This window comes from Melopsittacus undulatus, chromosome 3, assembly GCF_012275295.1.
Source record: "Melopsittacus undulatus isolate bMelUnd1 chromosome 3, bMelUnd1.mat.Z, whole genome shotgun sequence".
Lineage (NCBI taxonomy): Eukaryota > Metazoa > Chordata > Aves > Psittaciformes > Psittaculidae > Melopsittacus > Melopsittacus undulatus.
In genome coordinates, this window is record NC_047529.1 from 50517755 (window position 1) to 50530258 (window position 12504).

The window sequence follows — 12504 nt, forward strand, 5'->3', positions numbered from 1 at the left end:
TCACTGCTCCTCTTGGGGTGAGATTCATTACCTGATACAGGATCAAGGAAATGACAAAAGCAAATGGAAGCCGACAATTTGATGCTCATTGCTCTGTGTTGGTGAGATACAGGACTACTTTTAACAGCAGTGCTGAGAAAAATGGGTTCCTCTAGAAGGAAGTATTATCCAGGAGCCATTTAATTCACAGAAGAGAATAAAAGTTTTTTACAGAATGTTAGAATATGTCTATACTGAAGAAAAGAGTGCACAATGAAAGATATGAACGCATATATATATTTGCAAGTCATAAGCATTACTTCAGAAGACCTAGGGCATTATTGTAGTAAGTAAAATGTGGAGACATCAACTGGAATGGGCTTTAGTAATCACAGCGGAATAAGAAGTGGGAGTTCAAGCACAATTCATGATTCTTATACTATAGCCAAATGGGAACTGGAAGTAAAAAGAATATTATATTCTTACCTATGAAGGAGGATAGTGTAAACAACATAGCTCTCAGGCATTCCCTTGAGCTCAGAGATATTTCAAACCTAAAGGTATTAACTTCTATACTTCAACATTGCAAAACTAAAGAACTATATTGTGACAAAGTACAGGTTTTAAATATAGGAAAAGAGTCATTCAAAAGGAAAAGGTAGTCTAAAACCACTTTTCAGAATATCCCAAACTGCCAATTGCCCCCCAAGCATTCCTGAACACTTAGTAGAGGAACTCACTGGAAGTTAAAAAAGCAGAGGGAAAGCCTATACCAAATACTGATTTGCTTCAGCACGACAACATAAACAACTGAAATCAAGCTTACCTTTCTTGAAGCGTAGATGTCAAAAAATGGTTTATTTCGAACACTGAATGGTTCCTGTGCTTTGTCAATAAGACCATTTTTCATCTTTTCATGGCGTGGAAATATAATTTCTTTCTCTATACACGCAAGTCGAACATTAAAATCACAGTCTCCAACAGGCTGGCCCTGCCAAATTAGAAACCAAAAACAAAACAAACCCAAACAAAACCAGTATTAAAACCAAACATCAAATTATTTCCACAGTCCAAGTTTTCCTTACACAAAATTAAGAAGCATACAAATATTATCAAATCACTACCTTTTTTTGTCAGACGCTTGGCTTTTAATCATTTGTCTCAGACTGTCAGAGGTTTAATCAAGTCAAAGTTTGTAGAAAGATAAAAACCTATAAAATGTATTCAAGCATTAAATACCTAAATACTTTTAAAGTTAAGAAAAATAATTTAAACATACCTAGCTTTAGATATAGCAGCTACATACTTTACCACACAGTCTTCCTCCGAAGTCATTTAGCTTATTTTGTTACTCCTAATAACAACACAACAATGGGATTTAGAGAGTTAGGGAAACTCATTGCTTTAAATGTACTATATTGATGCCTCGAAAGAAACATTAATTATGCAAGTGTTCACTTTTCTGTCATAGAAAAGAGAAAAATATATCTGCATTTGGCAAATGTGCCAATAAACAGTGCCTGCAAATCCCTGCAAGATACATGATGGCTCAGTCACACAGGTGACTGAGGTAGTAAAAGCCCTTCTCTAAGTCTCTGTAGCACCGTCTGACCTTTCAAGATCTGAAATATAGCAGTAGATTTACACTGCTCTTTATGCATTTGGTGCATTGCACCAGATCAGTACGAGTGTTCCAAATATACATTTCTCAGATTAATAATTGCTCGTAACCAAGTTTATTATATTTTTGAGCATCAGATAGTGAAGAGCACACACTGTGGATATCACTGAGAGAACATAAGCAACAGACAACTTATACATTCTAAGGTTAGTTTCAGTCAGACATGCTACTTGCATGGCAATGAGGCACAAAACTCAGATCTGCATCGTTACATGTACGAACACAACACTGACAGTTATTTACATGAGATGACCCCTCATTTTGCCACCCCATTCATACAACAAACTAATTCTTAAAAAAAAAATCCCTTTCATGGTCCACAGAGAATAAGCCCACAGAGATCTGGCTTACAAAACCAACATTTTTCCAAAGTTGAAAGCAATGAGCACAGAAAACTGGGAAGACGTGGGACTCGAATCATCAGTGGCAGCAGCACAGATGAGCAAGAGAACCAGGAATCCCGTATCTCCTGTACTAAACACAGCTAGAAGAGAAATGTAAAAATCCAAAAGGAAAAAAAGCCCCACTCTAATGTGTACTGAAGAGAATCAGAACTGGACAATCTTTGCATTGTCTTTCGAATGCTAAAGAAATAAATGGCAAAATTACATTCTGATGAGGCACAGAAAGAGATAGAATGAGTAGTATCTGAACAGATCTCTAAATTAGGAGAAAAATTGAATGCCAATTTTAGACTAACATGAGTATAATTAAGTTCTTTCCAAATTCATCCTAGCTTTCACCAGAATCTTCTGCATTTCATACTCCCAAAAGGGGCATTAAGTTTCTCTTCCATTTCTTTCCTAGCACTAGATCCTTACTAGACCTCTATCAATAGTCCTCAACTGCTCATTGCAACAGCTTTAAGAACTACACATTGCTCCCATACCACATGTAATTTACAACCACTTTCCTTCAGGACTCAGCTTGTATCTATACAAGGAAGGGCAGCACAGCCACCATCACCTGGTTTGGGGGGGAAGCATATCCTGCACAAAGCCAGCAGCTTTGATGAAATGTCTCCTAATCTCTAATCATTGATCCATGGAAAAAGAAGAGAGCTTCTCTGGTTGCTAACTTTGCCTTCAGCACTGCTTTCCTTTCATACATGAAGGTGTTATTAGTAAAGAGTCATTCAAAAGAATGGAAAATTAGAGTATGGAAAAATCCAAGGAGCAGAAGAGTGGCTCCCTCTTTATGCATTTGTTGCAGAACACAGCTGCACAATCTACAGATTTTTAAGTGCCACAGACAAAATTCTGGAGAATCGTGCTTGCTTGCTTTCTTTCCCCATGTATAGCATACTTGAGAACTCATCTATGCAGTGACTGAGCTTCTCCTGATTTATCTGAACATTGAAAACACATCTTGACCTTTGTAACAACTGATTGAAGAACTGATTGAAGAATTCTCTCCTGAGAGATGTGTATACATATTTTTTAGGATTTCAAAGAACACCATGAACTGTTTTGTAGGTATGTTTCAGCAAGATCTAGTGCACATGCTCTCTTCCCTACAACAGCTTTTCCACTCAGCCACATTTTATGACTAGGTCTGAAAGGGCAAATGAACTAATTAATGTTTCAAATATCTGAGCTTCCAATAAGCTGTAAAGTTACTTAGAGAGCTTTTTTACAGTGATGCATTCAAAAATGCTTTTGTATAGTGACTTAAATTTATTTCAACCCCTTAATAGTTAAATTAAAAGCTGAGACGACTTCATATGCACCATAAACTGGCTGAATGACTTTCTTTTCCTCCAAATAATCTTTTCACTTCTCCCATCTATGCGGAACTAATTATTTCCTGCAGCTCTGCCAATCATATATTTTTATTTCAAAGCCTGTTAAGCAGAAGGGTGTATTCCCACTAAGTTCCATCATATAAAGGTCAGAGGTAGGTTGACATAAGATTATATGAGATGAGAAAACACAGACAATGCTGCTGAGCAACTCCTTCTTCAGCCAACTAAACCAATAAGTTAAGTAGTATTTCATTCTCACAAAAGCACAGGACATTAGCAATAAGAAAATTAACATAACATTGAATTTAAATCAAGGACATACTGAACAAAAGCAATATTGGGGGAGGAGGGCTTCTTCTTTGTTACTAGACACTTGCCATAATTACAAAAAATGTTGCTAATATACAATGTATTTTACCCCAGACAGATCCAAAACCTTCAAGAGGTAAAATCCCAGCTTTTAGCAAATAAGTAGGAGGGTAATGTAGGCTGCAGTAAATAATTTGCCAACCTTGACAAAACCAGGAAGATATTATTTAGTATATAAACCACACATTCATTTAAAAGTTGTCCAAAACCAAGACTTTGATGCATGTATAATCTAAACCCAGACATCAAATACTACTACATTGGTATATAACGTTGTTTTCTTAATTTAAGCATTCAGATGTTTGAGATTTTCTTTCGGTATATAAATTTTCACTTATCTCAGAAGGATAAGAGTCACCACTGCCTAATAGCAGTTACTGGAGTCTATTACATGATAATTCCTGTTCTAGAGGTTTTTAACCTAAAATAAGTTTGTTAGCAAAGGGTAAAACAAAATTAACAAGTAGCATGTGTTTCCTATCTATGCTAGAAAGTTACACTTCCCCCTCACTGTAATTAAAATGTATCCTAAAGCAAAATATCATTTAGGCAAGCCTCAAGAGAAGTCATCTGTTGAATCAACATCTCAAGCAACTTCACCTGTTGAAACTTGGTGCATAGTACTAAGAGGTCACAGCATGAAGTGGGCTTACACTATATGTGACGCATGAAAATATTACTTTGATTTCAAACACAATCCTCCATACATGCTCAAAACATGAAATGAGATTTCTACTGAGCTCTGAAATTTACCCAGGACTGAACAGTTCTAAATTTAAGCTTACATTATTCCAAATTAAATTCTCAACAGAACCCATATGAATAAGTCATATAAGAACCTAGTGTATCACTAAAAGAAATACATGTTTAGAACTACAAAAAACAAAGGGCTGCAGCTCATTTAATATCCATTGTCTAGAGGGGGTAGGGAAAGGAAATTTATTTGCTGAAAGAAGCTAAAGAAAAACAAACAAAACCCCACACAAAACAACTACCATCATCCCCCCCACCAAAAAAAAAAAAAAAAAAAAAAACACAAACAAAGAAAAAACAAACAACCCACCAAAAGTCACAGTCCCAATAAAACTCCTCCAGATAGGTGACAGGAGACTGATTTTGGTCAAGCATCAGGCTGTTCTCCTGCCATGCGCCCTGCTCTCCACCTGGTTTAGAGAGACCTCCATCTCTGAGCAACTGAAATCCCAGGTCATTAAATACAGGAAGATGTCACAAATTGCCAACACAGGTGTAAGAGGACAATACGATTTCTGCTGCACACTATGCCTCAGTCCCCTCTCTTTCTGCTTAGAGAAAGGTACCTCAAAGAGCTACCATCACCCTCCAGGTTTAAGTCTTCCTTCCCCTGCCTCTAAGGTTGGACCTTGTGGCTACAGCTCAGTAAATTCTGTGAGCATTACACGGCAAGTCCTTTACCTAGATGGACGCAGTACAGATAACAAAACATGGCATGTGGTGCTAAATCCCATAAAAGTACCTTTTGTAAGAATCTGATATTTATCTAGCTTTTTCCCAATGCAGCTATAGTAAAAAGGAAAAAAATGCCTGGGCCTGTGTACACAGCTGATAACTAGCTTGGTCTGGGATAAACAGAGAATATTTATTCTCTTCCTCCATGAGATATGGTTCAAAGCCTACCTGCCAGCAAAGCACGCTTCAGTTGCTCCCCCAGAGCAGTACTATAGACATGAATAATTCAGCACATATACACATATACGTTCCACACACGTCTTCACTTATTGAGCCATAGCAGAACATATGTCACAACTGTCTTCACTTTAATGATTTTGAGAGAAGAATAAAGAATAAGCTCAGGCTGATATTCTACCCTGTGTTTAACATTATTATTGACAATTCAAGGCACCCACAGCTGACATCTGCATCTCGAACAAAAGCCCATTATTAGTTCTCCCATCTTCTGAAGACCATGCCTTCTAATATTTTGCATTTTATATTAATAGTCTGGCATGTATTTCTTCTGACCGTAATTTTATAGATGCTACTTTTTTGATACACATGGCTTTATGTAAAAACAATGTGAAGGTGCTGTTTCATCCTTCAAATAAGATTATTTCTATATTCAATTACCAAAAAAGTGGGGGGGGTGTTATTTCCAAATAAGTTTTATTTTTAAAACAGGATTAAAAGTGTTGGAGAAATGAAAACTTTTGTAGAATTGACTCAAGTTTCTGGTTTCTAAAAGACAAAAGGCAAGGCAACCATCATAATATGAAAATGTTTTCTAAAATTTGGTGTGTTTTTCTAACTTTTATCACTCAAATATTCAAAACAGATACTGCAATGGCAAGTAATTTAGCAGCTTCAAAGTTATTTCAAAAATTCATCTTGGCATCAATGAGGTACAGCATGTGAAATACTGTTTCAATTGCAGCAATACAACCAACGTGCAGGAGGAATATAATTACTATTTATATGTTGTCAGCTTATACAATGGAATATCACTTTGATTTACCACAGAAGGAAAATGGTTTGGGGAATCAGACCTATTAAAATGATTGCTTAAGACAGGTATTAGATTATTTGTCTTTCCCTTAAAAAAAATAAAATAAAATAACTGAAAATAAATTCAAATATGTATGAATCAAAGGCAAGAAGTTTGTAGCCCATGCATAAACATCAAGGCCTAACAGAACACACAAATATAGCTCCACACTTTTTATTTTATTAGCAAACATATCTTGAACGAAACAGCAGACTGTCAAAACTGTGACTAAACAGAGAAGATCAAAACAGAAAAAGTAGATTGCACTACAAACATTGCTCCTTTCCTTGCTCTTCTCCTTGGATTGCTCAAAACAGAATACAAATTCTCACCATTGACTTTGTATAATAAAGAGGCAGACTTATGGAAGCAGCCATCTATCCTGGATGAGCACCTAAGCCTCTCTTTAGCAAACAAAGCTCCAGTTAGGCGTCAGCAGCTTAGTGGCTGCTATTTTGGGAGCACAGACAACTCAGCCCAATTCATTGTTTGAGTACATGTGCAGTGGCTTCATTTAGGATCTTTATAATCCTTGTAAATCCTTCTGAGCCCTCAAAACCAGAACTCAGTGCTGGGATTTTACTGGGATGTAAATGATTAAAACCAAAAAGAATGATGTTCTGTCTAGACTGACTGCCTCTCCTCAAGTAATCTGAGGAGTAGATGAACTTCCCATTTCAATTACAGAAGTAAAAGTCATCATTCTAATAAACCATAACTATAAACTAGTTTTGCCATCATCGTCAGATATTTACACACAAAACAATTGCACATGGTCCTCCCAGTGAAATATAAAGAATTTATTTAACACTGAATTAGGCAATCTGCAGTCATATCAAACACAAGGCTTTACTGCTGATGTTTTTTTGGATTATTTTTCCTAGTGCTGTTGTTGCACATAGTATGGAGGCATCCTTACTTTAACTGCATCAGATACTAAATAACCCAGTCAGTATTTTCTCTTTCCGCTTCTACTCTCCTCACACTCTTTTCCTTTCTACCAGCCATTCACAGTGCCTCTTCATAAGAATGGCTATTGCTGGGTTTTTTTACACAGCTGTCTTTATGACAAGTAATTATCACTCCAATGAAGAAAAGAACCATAGGGAAATTCCTCCATTGTAAAGACATTATTCAGGGCATTTCATACTTGAAAAGATTATGGCAGTGATTTTTTTACAATATAAATCACTTCACAGTATTTAAAATAAGATTGCCCTAGTACAGTAAGTATCAAGTCTCCTAAAAACTAGAAAAGAGGTGGGGGGGGAAAAGTAGTAACAACCAGCACTGATTCACAAACATTAACTTAGAAAAGTAAGCACCTACTGTTCCTAAGCCATTACAGAACTAGGAATTAAGTATCTGCTTGGTGTTATTGTCATCCTGAAGACTTCTAAAGTACCTATAACTTCAGTACTTAATCTGCCTTTAAGTTATCTAATTCATTGTGTATATAGTTAGCTTATGAGTAAGAAATAGTGATTAATCTTATATTCATGTAAAGAGAAAAACATTTTTCTTCATATTTCTTTTTTAAAAAAGAGAAATATTCTAAAAAGGCTGAAAATATGTCCTTCACATTCTTTTCAGAAACATAACAATCGCTCAGGTTATTCAAACATATTAGTCATGGAAAAGAATATATTAGAGAGGTCCTGCTTTCTCCTATACTGAATTGTATCCTATCCTATAAAGCTATCCTGAATTGTATAATTATTTTAAATTTGGTACATCTTTCTCGTTAACTTTAACTATTTTTTTTCTTTAGCTCTTTTCCCCTAGAAACAGGAAAAAAATGGGAAAGCACTAGACACGGAGAAAGCTCAAAATATGAAATATTACAGAATAATTGTAGATAAGGAGGAATTAAAACTAAGGGAAATAAAATGTGGCAACATTTGAACACACTCCCATTGCTCCCGTATGATATCCCCCAAGCATCCTCTATTTTACATCCTCTGTAGTTTTTTCCTGTTTGAAATACACTGAAGAAAAAAAAAGAAAAAGCCCGATGTTACACTTCATTCCTTCATTCCCAATACTTAGGAAATTGGACATGATAATGCAACAGGAAATCATGCCCCACTGTAAAGTTTTTCACACTTTCCACTTCAGCTGTGATCGCTGCCAGATTCTTGAGACATTCAAGTATTTGCTTGAGACACAAGGTGGGTTTAAGTCCACTTGGCAGTTCGTGTGGGAATGACTGTTCTAAACTGCAAGCTGAAGGAGACAGGTTTTCTATTTAATCATGTTCCTAGCAAAAGATAAAAGATATTGCAAATAAGAAGTGAAGGGGTTTACAGCACAAAATTGCTTAGTGACAATATTGTGAAAAGTTCTTTAAAGAGGCTTTCTACAATCAGAAACAAAATTGTTTCTGGACTCTATTTTCTAAATTCGATAAGGTTTGAAGTATTTCAGAGTTGTTTTCATTTACGATGCAACTTCAACTTTCAGGTCTCGCTTTGTATTTTTTGTAGCAAGTTTCATGGGTTGCTGAACAAGTTTCACATCAGAGCAAGCTACAGAACCCAAACACCTGGAAAAATATAAAGGATTTTATATCATGGCAACTTCTAGAGCTGCTCTTGGAGAACTACGCATCTTTGTCCATCCTCCCAGGAGCAACACTTGTGCTTCTTCCTCTGACTAGTGATAATCTGCCGATCCAAAAGGTTCTCATGAGACACACTTTATGTTAGGGTATGGGAACACCTTTGGGAAATAAAACAAGACATTTCAAAATTTAATACACTCCCTTTGCTATTATGTGGCATTTCATTATGCATTCTTTACCTTGGAAAATGTGGAACACAAATTACCTTCACTGTCTATAGTGCCCCTGGACTGTGAAAAGGGGGATCTAACTTGGAATCGCAAGGGAAAGGAAGAAATCAGATGTATTTTTCATACATTCAAACCAGCAAGTAAAACAGTTAACTTTCAAACTAACTACAACACTAAAGGATGCTCCCCAACAACAGCTTATTTGACAAAAAAAAAAAAAAAAAACCCAAATTAAGCATATACTAATTACCACTCTTCAGCAATAATTTAGGCATCACAGGAAATGAGCTTTAAAAGAGGGATGCAAAACTGCATAAAAATGTTACTTTACAGTTGCATATACACTTTACTCACGCACAAAGAGCAACAGAGGAGAAAGCACAAATTATTTGTTTGGAATTTACAGAACAGGTAAGAACATTTGCAAGTTTTGCTGCTCAGACATACAAGTGAGGTTTTCAATGATGAATACAAGACTGTGAACAGGGAAGAAGAATAAAGCAAGAAAAACTTTTGAAAAGCAAACTAACTAAGATGCATTTCAGTCCAACTGTCTCCACAGACCCAAAAGCTCCTGAAGCATCACTCTTCCTGTGCTGATTCTCCATCTTACAAGCTCTCCTAGCCCTCTATTTGTTGCCTTCCCTATTCTGTAATGTTACCTTAATTCTCATAGCCCAAAGAATACTGAAACACATCACACGCCCATGCTGCCCCGGCTCTCAATAAATTGCATTATAAAAATAGGAGGAGGAAGAGAAAGCAATCTTAATGCATCTCTTCCACCTGTGACACCAGAAAACAAAGCAAGATGCAACTGAGTAGATGCTCTGTATTTCGTTTACCTGACATCTCTACCCCCCGATAGAATTAAGTGATATAAACAGATTTTGAGAACATAACACACAATAAGTGCACTGTTACAAACATTTAGGAGCTTGTTAGGTATGTCTCCACAACAAATAATAGAAAGGGTGCAAGAATACACACATGCATGGCATCCTCACTTTCCAGAGTGCTATTAGTAAAGAAAGCATTTTAAATCTGTATTTTGAAGTACCATTTGAGAAGTAACCTCAGAATTAAAATTAAGAGTGGAAGGATGACTGGCAGTCAGGTGCATTTTTAAACAGAAAAGTTGTAATTAAACACCTGCATCTCTGAATTGTGCCCTTACAATTTCACAGTACATTTTTAAGATAAGGTTAATAGGCTAATAAATGAGAGACAGCATGTACTGTGCATTTTACATCACTTTAAAATGAGGTTTGTAATGGAAAAGTCAGACACGGTAATATTTTACAGGGATTTAAAACAAAAATTTTTCATGCATGAATCCAATAAGCACATTTGCTGTGGGCAGGATTTATGACCAGCATATCTGTTTACCGTGACAAATTTTATCTAATAGCTACAGCATTGTTATGTGTAATGACAACCAAAGAAATCTTGATCTTGACTTAATTTAATGCTCAGAGTATTAGGAAATGTAATCAAAATTCTATCTCCTTTCTAAACACTCAAATAATTATTCCTCAAGCATTCAGTCTATTCTTACCATTGCAATCTGGTCTCATGAAAACTTGGCTAGAGTTGAAAAATTTAAAGGCCAAGGTTAGAAAGGAAAAGGAAAATACTATTCATTTTCAGCATCTCTGCTAAGAATGCATTAATTAGATCCTACATCATGCCAGTGTTACTTTTTATTACTTAACTAAGGAAGAATAAAGTTGCTTAAGTTTAATGTCTATGCATCTTACATGTAGCTACCAAATATGATCTAAGAAAAAGCCTCTCAAAACAAGGTGTCTCAGGAAAAACCGCCTCAAAGATGACTGTAGAATGAAGATATATTCCTTTGTGGATTGTTTCTGATGAATAGGGATTTGGATTTACTTATATTTGCTTCTGGGACTGTTAATCATTCTTTCGTCAGCTTCCTCCGTTACACTAGAATTACCCACCAAATTTGAACTTTTTATTCATTATTCTGGTGAAAGAGGTTGTGCTATATAGCTACAGTTACTATAATAATGAACTCAACTACACAAAGACATAAATCGGGAAGATGAAAAGTAACTGGCATTGCAGGGATCCAGCTCTCTACTCATTAAGCCTAAACACCATAAGGAACATTGGGTACAATTAGCCTTTTATGTTCAAAGCAATATGAAAAACACAGAATTCCTGTGTGCAGAGCACATGTCCTCTGCTCTCAGCCCTGAAGGGCACATTAATAGCAGAATATGTGATATTGCACAGAACAGCATCATCTGAACTTCAGAGAAGTGAGCCCCAGGTCTGTGAACCTGTGAACCTGTACACTCTGTGTACATCTATACTGGTGAACCAACATAGGAAAGGCCTCATCTCTGCCCATGAAGCCATTGAACATCTGATCACATTCATACTTTCAAAGGAGGATGATGACATCTCAAAAAATCCTTGAGCAATGATAAACTTAAAACTATTCTTGAGAACTGGTGAAGAGCACTGTAGCCAGGCAGGGCCAAAACTGTGCTGGGGACCATTTTAATTACTTAAAAAGAGAACAAACTTTCAGTAGCAGAATCCTGGCCTTTTCACAGTTTCATTTATTAGGACATGCTGCCTCTCCAAAATGGACTTTGAGAGATTATTTTATATACCGAGTTGCTCTTTAGAGAAAGAACCAAGCAAAGCAGAAAAGAAAAAGCAGGGATTGCTCTGTGTTTCCTCGAAGTGCTGAGATCAAAAGATGGATTTATTTCACCAGGATACAGCTTCCTTTCTATGAATTTAATTTTAGCATGTGAGATAAAAGCAGTGAGACAGCAATGTCATATTCTGAGTTGCTATTAATAACAATCAACATCATGATTCAGACTGAAGAAAAAATTTAAAAAATCATCTCTTTTTTTATCTCCTGAAGAATCATTTTTTGTGACACAGACATCTCAGGTAAAACAATGGGCTTTTGTTACACAGGCTTCTAGAAACCCAGATGTTACAGAAGCAATGATTCAAAATGAATGTGAACGTTTCCATCAGCCTCCCTGAAGACTGACTTTTGCAGCAGCTATAGGTGACAAGCATCAGAATTTAATACAAGATTTATCATGGAAAGACACAGCCAAGATAGATTACTTCTATGTCTTCCCTAAGAACTCCAGTGTTGTCTCTCCCAGTCACTAACACTTTTTTTATTTTTCCTTCTTTCCAAGATTTTTCCTATGTAGACATCTACAGCCAAATACACACTACACATTTCAGTCTATTCTCTTAAGTTTCCTTTGGTTCTTTCGATAAGGCTGCTGTAGTTTACTCCTGATACACCACAGCAAAATCAAAAAGCTAAGCAACAATGAGCCTCGCTGATAACAATGCAAATTAACATTTGTAAAAGGTAGGTCTTTGCCCACTCACTTTCTCTCATTT

The 12504-nt window shown here is 36.2% G+C and overlaps 1 protein-coding gene across 2 annotated transcripts in view; it reads right to left on the reverse strand.

Annotated features, from left to right (window-relative positions):
- RNGTT (RNA guanylyltransferase and 5'-phosphatase) overlaps positions 1–12504 on the reverse strand; it is a 186034-nt gene that overhangs the window by 114413 nt on the left and 59117 nt on the right. For both annotated transcript variants that reach the window (XM_005153114.4, XM_034060850.1), the window contains one exon: positions 806–970. In XM_005153114.4, the coding sequence (XP_005153171.2) occupies positions 806–970 (165 nt within the window). The remainder of the gene's footprint in view (positions 1–805; positions 971–12504) is intronic.